This window comes from Carassius gibelio, chromosome A16 (assembly GCF_023724105.1).
Source record: "Carassius gibelio isolate Cgi1373 ecotype wild population from Czech Republic chromosome A16, carGib1.2-hapl.c, whole genome shotgun sequence".
NCBI lineage: Eukaryota > Metazoa > Chordata > Actinopteri > Cypriniformes > Cyprinidae > Carassius > Carassius gibelio.
The window spans coordinates 2,085,947-2,102,332 of record NC_068386.1 but is presented as its reverse complement, the minus strand read 5'-3'; the positions used below and the strand labels follow the sequence as shown (position 1 = coordinate 2,102,332).

The 16,386-nt window shown below is 35.1% G+C and overlaps 1 protein-coding gene across 2 annotated transcripts in view; it reads right to left on the bottom strand.

The window, feature by feature from the left end:
• Positions 1–15,764, bottom strand: part of LOC128030341 (protein argonaute-1) — a 35,675-nt gene extending 19,911 nt beyond the window's left edge. Inside the window, exons 1-2 of one of the 2 annotated variants that reach the window (XM_052617880.1) lie at positions 15,316–15,764; positions 2,658–2,844 (exon numbers count right to left, since the gene is read on the bottom strand). In XM_052617880.1, coding sequence (XP_052473840.1) covers positions 2,658–2,844; positions 15,316–15,340 — 212 coding nt within the window. In that variant the 5' untranslated portion in view covers positions 15,341–15,764. Of the gene's footprint in view, positions 1–2,657; positions 2,845–15,315 lie in introns of those variants that run through there. The other variant, XM_052617881.1, reaches the window with a different exon arrangement.
• Between the last annotated feature and the right edge of the window lie 622 nt (positions 15,765–16,386).

Here is a 16,386-nt window from a genome sequence, read left to right as displayed (position 1 = left end):
AACTTTAGCTAGCTGGTGAAGCTCTCTCGTAAACAACATCATAATGGTACTGTTATTGATCCACAGCTTTCCTTCATAATCGTGAATATAACTGAATATGTACACAGGGTTGCCAACTTTAGTTGTGTGGCTGGAGTGAAATTCACTTTAAAGATTCACTCATCATTCATGAAGATCACATGAAAAAATGTGCCAAATATGTGTCTCCTGGCGGAAAACAAAGACTTTTTGAGACGAAAATGACATTAATTTAGTATTATAACCAGTAGATGGCAGCAGAGGATCAGCTCAGATGCCATTTCAACTCCCTTATTTCTTCAAGTCTTGCTTCTGGATTTATTATTATAAAATTACTTTTGTAATACATATTGGTGCTTTTAAGTATAGCAACAGCAGGAAGTCACAAAATCTCGTGTCATTTAAAAAATAATAATAATTAAACACAGACACCAACAGCCTAGAAGGGTTATTTAGTTATACTACAAATTAAAAAAGTTATATAATATATTCAGCTAAACAATATTTTTGTGATGATAACTGGCTAACTGAACACAGGCTGAATTTATTTAATGAAAAACAGAGTAAAAAGATTGACAAATATTGTGAAATATTATTACGATTTAAAATAACTATTTCCTATTTGAAGATATTGGAAAACATAATTTATTCCTGTGATCAAAGCTGAATTTTCAGCATCATTACTCCAGTCTTCAATTTTACATTTCACTGTTGGTTTTATATATATATATTATCTATAAAACTGTGTACGACAAATAAAATAAAATAAAAAATCTCTCAGAAATCATTCTAATATGTTGATTTGCTGCTCAAGAAACATTTGTTGTGCTACTTTATATTTCTGTGGAAAGTTCAAAAGAAAAGCATTTTTTTTAAAGACATCTTTTGTAAATTATAATTTTTTTATAAATGTATTTACTGTCACTTTTGAATAATTTAATGTGTCATTGCAACTAAAAAACATTAGTCTTAAAAAATATGTCTGACTGCAAAATCTTTACTAATTATTTAAATAATTAATAATAATATTTTATATTAATATTTATGCATTACACATTTTTTAAATTATACTAATACTTATATATTTTATATGAATAAAACTATATTTTAAACCTGCATTTAATTACTTGTAAAATAATATATGTGAACAAAAGGCAATGAAAACATAGACACTATATACTTATGTGTGTCTATATATAAACAACTGACGAGATGCAACAGACTATTTCACTTTTTTTGACATTATTTGCATCCTTCCTATGTTTGATATTTAAGGTCTAATGTGATTGTAGTGTGCTCAGATTGTGGCTCGGCACGATGGCATCACTTTCACACTCATCCTCACACTTGTGCAGAGACGTCAGGAATAAACCAGGCTTAAGTTGTGTTTAACTCAGAAGAGAGACATACACAGAAATAGAGTCAAGGGATGAGCAGTATTCAGGAACGATTTATCCTCAAACTTTCCAGGGAAGAACAGCATGAGGAGGTTTCTTTCTAGGTCATGCTTTATGTAAGTGAGGTGACTAAAATATTTTAGCCCTTGCTACACCGAGAAATACACATCAGCAGGGTTTGATTCTACTGACCTCAATGTTTTTAGAGAAAAGGCTAATAATAGGGAAACTTTACCTCAATGCATGTTCAAGTGAACATTATTATTACTATCCGTTCTACTGGAAATATTTTGTTGGCTACGAAAATTAAAAGACTAGCTACATCCAGTCTGAATTTCAGGTTACTCGATATTAATTTATTTTGTTTTCTTGACAGAGGGAATGCAAACTGGACTAAAGTGGAACAAACACAAGAGTTTTAATTGTCATTTTAACTTTAGTAATGTTGTGCCTGGCATTTTATCATTTCATATTTTTCTATTTAGATATCATTTATATTGTTTTCAATTTAAGGCATTTTAGTACTTAATCTTTTATATATATATATATATATATGTATATATATATATATATATATATATATATATATATATATATATATATATATATATAAATTATTTTTTTCTTCATTTAATATTTATATTTTTCAGCTTCATTTCAATAATCAAAAACAACAAACAGGGACCATTATATTCAACTATAAAATAAAGTTGAACAAAAATTACTATTTTTCATGTTATTTTAACTTAAAATTTTCCAAATTCATTGTTGACATTTTTTTTACTAGCTATTATTTTTATATTTTCGTGTTTTTTCATTTTAGTACGTTTGTAAATATTGTATTTTTAAATATTTTTATTTAGCTTATTTGTGTGTGTGTGTGTGTGTGTGTGTGTGCGTGTGTGTGTATAATGATATGGGTATGACACAGGTATTACAAGGAGAGGGTGACTTATGAGGACATAACCCATGTCCCCATTTTTCAAAACGCTTATAAATCATACAGAATGAGTTTTTTTGAGAAAGTAAAAATGCACAAAGTTTCCTGTGAGGGTTAGGGTTAGGTGTAGGGTTGGTGGAGGGCGATAGAATATACAGTTTCTACAGAATAAAAACCATTACACCTATGGGATGAACTCACTTTACACAAAAACAAATGTGTGTGTGTGTGTGTGTGTGTGTGTGTGTATAGGTGACAGGCCTAGGAGCGACTGTGGACGTTTGAGATGACGGGGCGTTTACCTGTTGACCCGTCGAGGACATTTATCAGGTTTGATGTCCACTTCATAGTGGAACACATCCATTTTTGGGATTTCCACCTCAAAGTAGTTGGCGAGCAGCTTGATGGGTTTGCCAACGGTGCCAATGCCCGGCCTGCGGGGCGCCTGAAACACCTGCTGCAGGGGCGGGGGGTACGGCCCGATGGGCACTGTGGACGAGAGAGAGAGAGAGAGACAGAGAGAGAGAGAGAGAGTCATTATAAGATCAGAGGTTATAAGAGCGAGACACGCTGAAAGGACGAGTTCGGGGGGAGTTTGGGGGATTATGGGACTAGAGATATGGTGACAGAAGAGAGTATGGAAACGGGACAAAAGTGGGAAAAAGGAACAAAGAGGATGGCGACTAAAACAGGAAGGGGGTGGGAAGGCAAAAACTGACAAAAGAAAGCAGGGAGGATGGGGGTAAAAGTACACTTAAGAGTGAACTGCATCGAATCGACAGCCATTCAGACAATCATTATTCATTCAACAGTTTATAATTTATAACAGTTCATACTCTGAGACTCTAAACACACTCCTACATTAGTGCACATTTGATTAGATTTAGACACTACCGTTTTAGAGTTTGGGATTGGTAAAACTTTTAAAGAAGTCTCTTCTGCTCATCAAGGCTGCATTTATTTAATCAAAAATACTAAAAAAAACTGTAATCTTGCTAAATGTTATTACAATATTAAATCAATGGTTTCTATTTTAATATCCTTTAAAATAGAATTTATTTCTGTGATGCAAAGCTGAATTTCCAGCAGCCATTACTCTAGTATTAAGTGTCACATGATCTTCAGAAATCATTCTGATATGCTGATTTATTATTAGAGTTATCAGTGTCGCCAACAGCTGGAAACCACAATACTTTTTTCAGGATTCTTTGATGGATAAAAAGTTAAAAGAATAACATTTATTCAAAATATAAATCTTTACTAACAATATAAATTTTTTCTATCACTTATGAATTTATGAGATCGTTCCTTTTCTTTACCAAAAAAATTAAAAGAAAGTTTTGAACTCTAGTGTGTATTGTTAGAAAATATTTATATTTTAAATAAATGGTCCTCTTTTTTCATATTTTTTTTTATTCATCAAAGAATCCTGAAAAAAGTATCACAGGTTCCAAAAAAAAGAATGATTTCTGAAGATCACGTGACACTGAAGACTGGAGGAATGATGCTGAAAATACAGCTGTACATCACAGAAATAAATTACATTTGAGAAGATATTCACACAGAAACAGCTATTTCAGATTATAATATTATTTCACAATTTTACTGTTTTTGCTGTGTTTTTAATCAAATGATAATAAATAATAGTAATCAAATAATAAACATATAGACGTGTAGAGATCTTCTCAGTATGTGTTCTTGTTGTAAATGATAATGTCAAAGGTCATGGGTCCAATTAAACTCTACTTTGTTTTCCCTGAAATGTATTTGTACTTTTCTAGTCAAATTAGACAGATGTCAACGGCTGTGGCAGGCCTTGCCCTCGAAACCATCAACAAACAAGATACACTTGCCATATGAATTACACTATATTACACTATTTATTAATATTAGAAAGCTTACTTTATTATATATATATATATATATATATATATATATATATATATATATATATATATTCTGTTTTCTTTTGAAATTTAGTTGTTGTATTTTGTATGTTGGTATTTTTGTGCTTTTTTATTTGTATTTTTGTAATGGTTTAATGGGAACTTTAAGAATTTCCTTCTTTTTTTCAGCAGGGTAATGATACTCATACTGTGCTGCACATTATTGACAATATTGAGCTGAAGCCTGACTTTGCAAATTTAAAATCACAAATCAAATCGCATTCGCAATAAAAGAAAAAAAAAAACCCAATTAGATATTTTCCCCATATCACACAGCACTACTGGTTGGGTCTGTATAGATCATGGTAACTTCAACACTTATGTGTTTAAAATTGATATGGGTAAATTTTTTCCATGTTAAAATACTTTATTCTATCCCAATTTGATAAGTAGAGACAGATAATTATCACTCTTAGGTACATCAAGCAGCCTGACACTACAACATTTGACCAATTGCAATATTTGGAAAACCCATTTGAAAATAATTTGCCAATTCATGTTGGTGGAAGAGAAATTACAGGACGACATTCTGAACCAGATTTGTTGTCCAAAGTAAAATCTGCATCCCAAACCAAGAGTGGTTGTGAAGCACTAGTTAACCTCTCTGCCCATGAAGCAGACTCCCTCCATCATAACAAAGACCCCAGCTGCCCCCGAACACGCAGAAGAGCCCCCCTCGCCTCCACATCAGCACACACAAACACAGGGGCCCCAAAACATTCCCATCCTCTCCACAGCAACACACATTGTCATGGAGATCAGGAGACCCAGGGATATGTGGGGGTTTTGGTGGAGCCGGACCTTGGCTGTCAGTGCACACCTCGACATCACACGAGACAAGGTTATCAGTCTTATCCTACACGACACACTTTATAGCTGGCCTGTGGTTTAAGAGGCGCTTCGGAGAGCTCTCGTACACTTTTATCTCCAGGATATATACTCTGCTAAGTCTTGATCAATGGCTAAACTCTATGTTCCTACACCAGAGCAAATACAAACAGCAGCAGATGGCTAGAAATGGCACCAGATCTCAAGAAACCAGTAAACAATGGCAGCTCTCTGTTAGGGCTGGCTAACAGATACATACATACATACATATATATATAGATGTGTACATAACATATTTGCTGCTGATATAAAACTAAGCATCATTGTGAATACTGTGCAGTTTGTGTCTGCCCAATACATTTACTAAAGACTATAGTCCAGCTCTGTTTCTGTCTCTTTTGCTGAATACTGGTGATAAATTAATTTTTTTCCAATTATTTTGATTGGGATATCAAATTAACATGAATATCACAGCCATTCTAATGCATTTTAAATTTGTTAGAACTTGATTCATTTCTTTGCATCAGTTCAAACTGTTCATATCAATGAATAATTTAAATCTCTGATTTACCACTTATTTTGCATTAATGGTCCAATTTTCATGGAGGTTTCTTTTCAGGATTTTAACACTTTACAATAAGGTTTAGGTTATAGTTCACTCAAACTAAAAATTACCCCTTGATTTGCTGACCCTCAAGCCATCCTAGATAGGACTTTTTTTTTCTGGTGAACACAATATAAGTTATTTAAAAATGTCCTAGCTTTTCCAAGCTTTATAATGGCAGTGAACGGGTGTTATTTTTCAACAGTCCACAAGAAGTCCAATAAAGTGTGTCCATCCATCATAAAAAGTACATATTTAAATATCCATATTTAAAACTTTATAAACCATTATAACTTTTTAACTGTTATAACATATATAACTGTTTATAAAGTTTTAAATATGATTATTTTTCTCACAAAAACACATCTATTCGCTTCAGGAGGCCGTTATTAAACCCCCATTTTTGACACCCATTCATTTCCATTATAAAGCTTGGAAGAGCCAGGATATTTTTAAATATAACTCATATTGGATTCCTCTAAAAGAAGAAAGTCATATACATCTAGGCTAGCTTGAGGGTGAGCAAATCATGGGATCATTTTCATTTTTGGGTGACCTATCCCTTTAATAATACATCGTCAGCATTTATTAATCTTTAATAATGTTAAACACATTTCTATTAACTAACTTTACATTACAGTTTATAATACAGTAAAAAAAACAGTTGTTAGTTTATATTAATAAATGCAGATGAGAAAACATTGTAAATACCAAATAAATAAATATAAAATTCATTAAAAAGATCTGTAGCTCTTTACAATAAGGTTTCATTTGTTAAAATTAGTTAACTACATTAGCCAACATTGAACTAAAAATAAATTAAAGTAAAAATATTTTACAGCATTTCGCAATCTTAGTTAATCTTTAAATTGTAGTAACATGTTTAAGATCTAAATTACATCAGATAACATTAGTTAATGCACTGTGAAATAACAAATGTTCAATGCAATGTTATATTAACATTAAGGTTAATAAATGCTGTTCACTATATTGCTCATTGTTAGTTAATGCATTAAATAATGTAAAAAAAAATTGTTTCAAACAGGTTTCTCAAACAATCCTTATCATCTGCCATTGGTCAGAGCAACAGATAGTCCCGCCCCAAACTCACTCCATTGGTTGAGTCAATGTTATGCTGTTGTGATGCTTTTGAAAGAGTCAGTGCTTCAACCTATTCTCTGCATGATGAACTGGGATAGAGTATTTCAGCACTGAACAATTTCAACCTCAACTTTAATGCATTAAAAACTATGCAATAAAAATTAAAATCATCAATCGTCAGGGCTATTCAAATCCAACACCAAAAAAGTTCATTTGTAAATTCTGTTGAGCTCTGATTTAAAATCTAAAAGTTTGATCTCCAAGTAAACACTTCAAAGTCAAAAACAGTGAAATGGAACACGAAAACATTGACCAGGTATTTTTTAATTACAGTTTTACCTACTTTCCTATCTTCCACGAGAAAAACCATTTTAACCATTTTGCACACAGCTTTACACATCCATTGCAACTTGTGTGTCAAATTGACAATTTTCTTTACCTGCATTTAAAGAGGTCCTTGGAAACAGTTCATAATTTATCGACTAAATATTTACGTAAAATGAAATCAAATCATACAGTATTCCCAAAAAACCCACAGCAGTAAGGCAGCTTTTATCCCTCCTATAATAAATCATTTATCTGTTCATATCCGCACAGGCTCGTGCATTTATAATGTTAATGGAAGTGAAACTGGAAATGTTGGACTGAGTCACATTTGAGCAGGATCAATAAAGACCCCTGGGGGTCACTGGGCGGGCTTCAACCTCAGTCTCCCCTTGACCCCTGACCTGGGACAATCTCCCCGATTCCGTGCATTATTCTCCCCTCAAGCACATAAAAACTATCCCTTTACAGGTTACCATCTAACTTTCATAGTACACTGTAAAAAATTGTCCTGTAAATTAACGGTAGTATACTGGCAGCAGGGTTTCCAGCAGTGTACCGTAATTTTACAGTTTTATTACCGTTTTCTGAATTACGGCTTTTTTGTAAATTAACGGTAATATACTGGCAGCAGGGTTTCCAGCTGTGTACCGTTATTTTACAGTTTCCAGAATTACAGCTTTTCTGTAAATTAACAGTAATATACTGGCAGCAGGGTTTCCAGCTGTGTACCGTTATTTTACAGTTTTCTGAATTACAGCTTTTTTTGTAAATTAACAGTAATATACTGGCAGCAGGGTTTCCAGCGGTGTACTGTAATTTTTCAGGATCATTACTGTATTCTAGTTTTTTTTTTTTTTTCTAAACCGTAGAACTGGCAATTTTGCCAATCATTAACTTTATTAAAAATATCTGTATTTTAACAAATTCACAAACTGGCATTTCATTTATACTAAAAAGTGGCAGCAAATAGACAGAAAAGAGAAGACCAAGGGGGTATTTCTTATAGAACACTATTTATTTAAGTGCCCAACCAATAATTCAAATGCTTTCTCAACAAACAAAAAAAAAAAAAATCAAAATGGAAGAATCAGTCTTTGTATGTGTTAGAGAAGAAAATTAACCAATTTACAAAACAGACAATGTGCAAAATGAACCCTGCAGAAGTCTGTGGACATATTTAAACTAATTTAAGTTGACCATATAAAACACAAAACAAGCAGCCATTTTAGGTCTAGCTTTGTGCTATGAGTATGACAATGCATGGGCATGGGCTTGGAGTGTACGTTCCCCTAAAAACAGCCTTTAAGAAATGGCAAACAACTTCTGAACAAGAATCTTATTTTGGTGTAATAAGTCAAAACCTGGCAAGGATTTGTAGAACAGTCCAAGAACGTTTCAGAAGCATAAAACTGTCACCAACTCTGATGCAAGTGTAGCCAGGGAGGGGTGTAGTCTGAAACATAAACATTGAGAAAAATCCTTTTTAAGTTAAAATAACATCAGCAGAATTTTAATAGAACGTAACAAAAAACATGTATACTGTATAATAATATAAAACATTTCAGAAACTTAGGACCCTACGATTTCCACGATGTGAAAAACATGGAGGCAATCACGGAATCAAATCATGAAAACGGAATTAGGCAAATAATGTGGCTTGTCACAGAATTTGTCACATTTGTGATGAATACAATAAAATAGTGTTGTACACTAACTGAAATCGCGATGTGGATTAGTGTATTAATTAATAAAAGTTGCAATATTATGTTAGAAGTTAGCTAATCAAAAAAAGGAACACTAGATTAAGGGGGGGGGGGGGGTGTGAAATGCTATTTCATGCATACTGAGTTTTTTACACTGTTAAAGAGTTGGATTCCCATGCTAAACATGGACAAAGTTTCAAAAATTAAGTTGTACGTTTGAAGGAGTATTTTTGTTCCAAAAATACTCCTTCCGGTTTGTCACAAGTTTCGGAAAGTTTTTTTCGAGTATGGCTCTGTGTGACGTTAGATGGAGCGGAATTTCCTTATATGGGTCCTGAGAGCACTTATGCCGAAAGAGCGCGCGCTCCCGTATAGCAGAGCAGAGACAAGACATTCACTGATCAGAGCGAGAGCGTCGTGAAATGTCACAAAAGAAGTGTCTATTTGGTTGCCAGGGCAAGACAACCCTGCACAGATTGATCAGCATTAAGGGACCAGTGGATGGAGTTTATTTTTACAGAGCATCAACGGAGTTGTGCAAGTGTTTGTGTTTGTTCCCTGCATTTCGAAGAAGCTTGTTTTACAAACAAGGCCCAGTTTGACGCCGGGTTTGCATATCGTTTATTTCTTAAGGATGATGCAATCCCAACGAAAAAGGGTCACGATCGTGTGTTGGAACCGCAGGCGGTGAGTAAAACTGCTTCAAATATCTCTGCCTCCTTGTTAGTGCATCCGACTCCCATGCCGGAGACCCGGGTTCGAGCCCCACTCGGAGCGAGTCGTTGCTGCTGCTGCTGCTCTCGTTCAGTTTCAGCCTCAGGATCTGATTCTGTATCATAAATAAACGGATGAATCTGACTGTTAACCATGGTTTGTTTTGGATGATGGTTTTTTTTCCTCACGCTAATGTCACAACTTCCAAACGCTCTCAATGCAAAAGTCTACTGGCGCTCGTGATTCTTTAGCTCCGCCCACACGTCACAGTTTACAGAAAAGATAATCAATAGTTGCAGGTCTATCCCACATACACAAAAAAAAAAAAAAAAAAAAAAAAATCAAGCGTCTTCACATCAATCCTTCAAAATAAAGGTTCGGTCTAATGTGATGTGATTGTGACGGAAATATATCACTTTTGTACAGTAGAATATGTCATTTTCAAAGTAATATAATAATACAAATAAGAATTATAGTAATAAAAATAATAATAATCATTAAAAATGATGTTTAAGGAATAATTACACAATTGTTATTCCATGTTTTAATTGTAATAGGAATAAAAATGGAATTTGAGAATAAAACGTATTTCCTAAAAAAAGAATTACTGATAAATTGTTTAACTGAATCACTTTCAGGATTTCAGTTAATTGGACATGCTATTTGATTTCTAAAATGTATTTTAACCATTAAGATGTAATTTGAAAAAGATAAAACAAAACAAAAAAAATTATAAAACATATTTACTTAATTTCTTAATGAGTGTTAAGTTAAATATTAAGTAGATTTTACCTGAGAATGACAGGTGAGTTGCACTTTATATTAGAGCAGTCAAATTTACTTAAAATATATTTGTGCAAATTCTTTACTTTTCGCAAAATAAATCTTATTTAATTTTTTTCAGAGTTGAGCGCTTGCATACAATTTTTTATAATTCATAGAAATGGAAAATGCTTCTTTTCTCTTTTTTTTCTCATTGTTTCCACACTATTAGTATATCCAGTACTTAATTTGTAAATTGCTAGGTCCCGGAATAAAGTGGGGTGACCGGTTAGAGGACAGAGAGGTAACGGTGCATTTGAGCAACATTAGTGGACCAACTAAACCCATTAATAGTGTGCATGTACTCAAAAAAAAAAAAAAAAAAAAAAACCAATTCATGGTTTTAATAAAATCATTATATTATTTCAACCTCGAAATTTTTGTTGTGTGTTTGGATAGTTTTTGTGTAACCTGGGACTGAACAGTCGCAACAACGTAGGGGTTGTAATGAGTGCGGACTGTATCCTCTTCAGGGTAGTTCTCAGTGCCACTGACGACTTTTTTTTGGGTCAAATATAGGTTTGTGGATTTTATTTATAAAACCGTTTCTTTGCTGTAAATTATTTTATTTTATGCAATGCAAACTACAGGGACGCATTTAGTAACCAAAATGAGTCACACCAGTCTTTTTCAACTGACTACTTTTAAATGTTGATTTTTTTTTTTGTTAAACAAGTTTAAATGTGAGAAATATTCTGTGTGTGTAAACTGTGAAATAAGTTGTATTAAGAACTGTATTTAATGAAAATGTATGTGTAACTTCACTTGCCTAGATGAAGTCCCATTTGAAGTCCATTCGATTTTTTTGTAGAGTGGCAACCTTTGGATTGACTGTAGTGGACTTCTTATTCACCACCTTCCCCGTCTTCTTGGAGACTACCTTGCCTCGGCAGGTTTTTGAGCCTCTTTCTGGGTTTATTCCATAGAATCATCTAAGGAAAGATGAAAAGATGAAAAATTACACATTACCGAAGTGTATAATAACCATTTTTCAAAATTCTGATTAATTAATTTGGTTTAGAATTTAGATTAATTTTGTAAAACTTTATAATAAGTATAAAGTAATAAAGCACTTATAAATCATTTGCAAACGATCTATATATATATTCTGACTCGTTTGGATTTAATGTGGATCTACATGCCTTTCTCCTATTTTCTCCGTGTCTGGCATGCGAATAAAACCACATTTGACAGTGTTTCAGATGATGAACTGAAAAAACTGAAATGGAAGAACACAAGTAGAACACAGAAGAAAGGTTGCGGTAACCATAGTGCGAACTACGGGGGAGCTAGGGGGAGCTCGGCTCCCCTTAATAAGACATGGGCTCCCCTGAAAACGAGAAATCTGAAATTTTGGGGGGTCTCAAAAAATACTGACAATTTGAATATTTTTAAGTGCAATTTCAGTTTTGTAATGTGATTATGATGGCAAAAATATTATTCATTCATGCATGACGGCGATTAAAACCTAATTAACTTCAATAAAGATTACAGACATCACAGCATCAAGGTGTGGGGGTGCTGCGCTGCAAATTCCATGTTAGTATGTCATAGGTTCGTAGAAAAAAATAAACGTTGGAGGCCATTTATCGTGCGCAAAAGTCCTTCCATTATGCAGTAATAGCATCATAGCCAGGGCAAAAAGAAAACAAGGTAGTTCAATTAATTTTGGTATTATTAAGAAATTGTGTAGTGATAACGCACGACTGATTCACCTGCTGAAAGCACTGGTAAACCTCAAGCCAAGCCCACTGTGAAAACGCATGAAGCTGAAGAAAAGTAATCTCTGGGATCCTAACCCCTCTGGCTTCGAGTCCTCTCTCGCGTTAAACTGGAACAGCCAGCAGTGGAGAGACTGGAAGAGCCAATATACATGGCTGTGTGTTAAGGATGGAAGCTTGGGGTGTATCACTTTGTAACGCGTTGTGTCAGGAGGGGGAAAAATATGGATAGCTCACAAAGTTAATAGGCCAGACAAAACTCACGGAGGCGATTGACATTTAACAACGACTCGTTTTATTTCTCCAATCGAACTCGGGCAATTGTCTGTCCCATGTTCCACCGTCCACAGCGTAACCAAAACAAAACAAACAAGATTAAAACAAAATGATTTCCAAACAGAGATTACCCGCATACATGGGGGATTCGAGTCGCACGTGTATACATTATCATACAGAGTGCATATACCGTTTTACAGGGAGCGCGCAGCTCTTAAAGGGGCCACATTTTTTTCCACTGGTTACAACTTGTAAGGACGCAAAAAACCTTCTTCTGTCTGAAAAGGTACCTGGCACGCACTTGTCTGAGGAGTGGATTAATGATTAATGCTCAGAACCAGTCGCGAAAAATTATATATAAATACAGGGACAGCATTGCACACAAGATGGCCATTGAAGTGGCATTGACTAAGCAAATCTGATAAGCGATTCTGGCAAATAAAGTAATTGAGGTGAATTCTAAATTAACGGAGGAGAGCGCAACATCATTCAAGGCTGTCTTCCTGACCTATCAATTTGTGTCGATAAAGTATAATAGTGCATATTGTAGCTGTTATGTATCTTTGTAAGTCATTATATGTCCTTTTTTGAGGCACTCGTGTCGATAATGTATAATAGTGCATACACTTGTAGCTGTTGTAAGTCCTTATTTGAGGCATGCGCATGTGCACGACCTCTACCCCCCCCCCCCCCCCCCCCAAAAAAAAAAGAAGTGGGCTCCCCCAAAGGACACGGTATAGTTCGAACACTGGCGGTAACTAGTTTGCAAATAATTTATTACTTTACTACTGTATACTTATTATAAAGTGTTACCACAGATTCTAAGAGAGTGATAAAAACATATGCAAAAAGGAAAACACTTACCTTTGAAAAAATTCTAACGTGCAACAAGCCTCCTCTTGATACTGCAGGTTGAAGATGTAGTGCACAGCAAACACTTGCAACTGCAGTCAAAAATGTTGACTGGACACTCACAAAGAAAAAAAAAAGAAGCAATTTTAACAATTGTGCACAACAGCAATGTTAACAATTTTATATCTCAGCCATCAGTAAATGTTTCTTCTTCATCATGTGCAATGACACACTAACCCAGCAAAATCAGATGAGGATTGGCAGGTAGATTGAGTGTCTTCTCAACCTCAGATGCAGATGCTGCAACCTGTAGAGAACACACAATACACAAATAATAATATTACATAATATAATGTGGTGAAGTGGAAAGAAGAAAATTAAATACTTACATCTGCATGCGAATCCAGTCCATCTTCATGTTCCTGGAAGTGGGACATTAACGTTAGAATCTTGACAAGCAGGTGTACCATATCTTTGTTCTCATCCTGGGACATCCTCCAACTTTTCATTAAAAACACTTAAAAATATTCTGTCTACTGCTCTCTCCTCTTCCTCTCTCTCTAACTCTCTCTCTCTCACACACACACACACACACACACACGCTCTCTCTCTCTCACACACACACACACACACTCTCTCTCTCTCTCTCTCTCTCACACACACACAAACACAAAACTGTATTTGAGTCTGAGGAACAAGTTAGAATGTAAGTGAATGAAGTAACGTTTCCTCTGTGATATAACGTTAGAGATTTGTGCCAATAAATCCAGTGCAAACTTAAAATTAAAATGTGCTCAGATACAAAGCCCACTTTATTAACAATAAGTTAGAATATATTTAGATTACACTCTAACTAGTTTTAGATACGACTTATATTGAAAGACTAATGTGTCACTCCGAAAAAAAACAAACGTTTTTCACCATAACGTTAACGCTACTCTTTCCATCTATCAAGTCAAGTGCTCATGCAAAAGGCGATGAGTTTATGCTTCCTAAGTAAAATTAAGTTTACAGGCCTATTTTCGATTTCCCAATATATAAGGATAATATATAAGTTACCAACTTTATACGCACCTAACTTAGCAACATTAATGCAAATAAAACAAATCATCGATTTTAAACTACACTGGGTTGGCGCCAATGCAAAATGTAAATATAATTGTGCAAATAAGTGTTTCAGAAAATCAGGAAAACACACTTACTTCATATCCTCGTTATCTGCAATCTGTAATCGAGATTATATTTGAGATAATATCCGTTTTATTCACTGAGACTGATGATGCTTTTCTCTGGTATCAGACGCTAACCGCTGCTCCCCTCCCCCACCGATCACGTGCTCATCTTCTAAAGTTGCCGAATATGTTCAATTCATATCCAATGAAATAATCAGCGAACGCAAGTATTTTATATTTAACTATTTACAAGTTTAACATTTACAGGATTTTACACCAGGAAAGAAAAAAAAAACGATGCAAATCCTTCACAAACACACACATACACCCTTAACTTTCAGGAGAAATTTGTAAAAATTGCATACATGCTAGTTCACCGTCTTGGCAAGATTTGTCAAAGGTAAATTAAAATATTGTGCCCACATTAAAAAAAACGCTGCAGTTTAAGATAAAAATGTATTCAGACTTTGATCTGCTTACCTGTAAATGAGCCTCAACTTGAGATGAAATCCATAAAACTTTGACTGAAACCATGCTCCTCCATGCGTCAGTTAGCGTTTGGTTCCCCCTCTCCCACCGATCACGTGTGCATTTACGGTAAGACACCGTAATTTTAGAAAACAGTTCAGTACTGTATATTTACGCTGTTAATATGCTGTAAATTTACAGAATTTTTTTACAGTGTACTGAACATTCTAATGGACTGTTACAATGTTACAATGTTTCTTGTGGAGTGCTGATACAATGTGTGTTTGCGGAATGCTACAATGTATCCTTAAAGAATGTGACAGCGTGTCATGATGGAATGTTACAATGTTTCATTATAAAATGATACAATGTGTAGTAATAATATCACGCGGAAACATTGTATGATTACAAAAGATCCGAACCCACCAGCGCCAGATGGTCCCGGCTCCATCCCATCCACTGAGCCCCAAAGGGTTCACCAAATCCCGGATGCTCTGTCGCCACGGCGCCCGGCCCTGCAGGCTGGAAGCGTCCCCGACTTCCAGCCTCCTTCCCTGGGCGAGCAGAATTGTCTTCGCCGCTGCCGCTGGAGCCCACAAACCCGCAGGAGTTGAGAGAGAAACAAAAGCGCCTCAGTCCCGATCTGTGACAACCAGCTCCTCAAGGCTCTGTCCGGGTCGGGCTGCTCTGGTTCGGGTCGCTGAGACTCCTGCTCACCGTTTATGCAGGATCCACCAGGGGAACAAAAAACGCTCAGCCCGTCCGTCACCCCCCTCCGCAGACCGAGACCCCGTTTCTTCTTCTTTTTCTTCTTCTTCTGCTTCTTCTCCTCCCACTGCTGAGATTCTTCAGAGCTGCTTGTCTGTTTTGTGCTCGCCCTCTAGTGTGCGCTTGAAAATCCCAATACATTCATTTAGGATCCAAGCATACTACAAACAAACTCCCAGATAGGACACGTACGTCTGCAAGACGACTGTTAAAGATCTGTACCATGAAGCTGGATTAGCTGGCTGCCCAGGTAAATTTCAGGTTAGTTTGCACCAATCCTGGGTTTTAGGTACCATGTAAGTGGCTTGGCTTTAAGCGGCATTCATTGCCACAGTAACTTACACTCCAAGGCTAACCTGCTATCTTGCTCCAAATTAGTGGTCACTATTGCAAAAAAAAAAAAAAAAAGAGAGAGAGAGAGAGAGAACTCTGGCTTTAATGATAATTACTGAGTCATTTTATGATTTCAGTATATTTATTATGATTCATATTATTATAATTCATCTATTACACACAAGCAACTTTAGTTTAACAGTTATTATAAATCGTTTATTTAAAATAAATATTAATGTATACAGATCATGTAATATAAATAAACTGTAGATAGCACTATTTAAAAAATCTGACCTTACATGTTTGAGTCTCTATCGCTATATATATATATATATATATATATGTATAATCTTACTTGAACAAGTTTCACTTGTGACTGCACTGATAGAGCAAGAT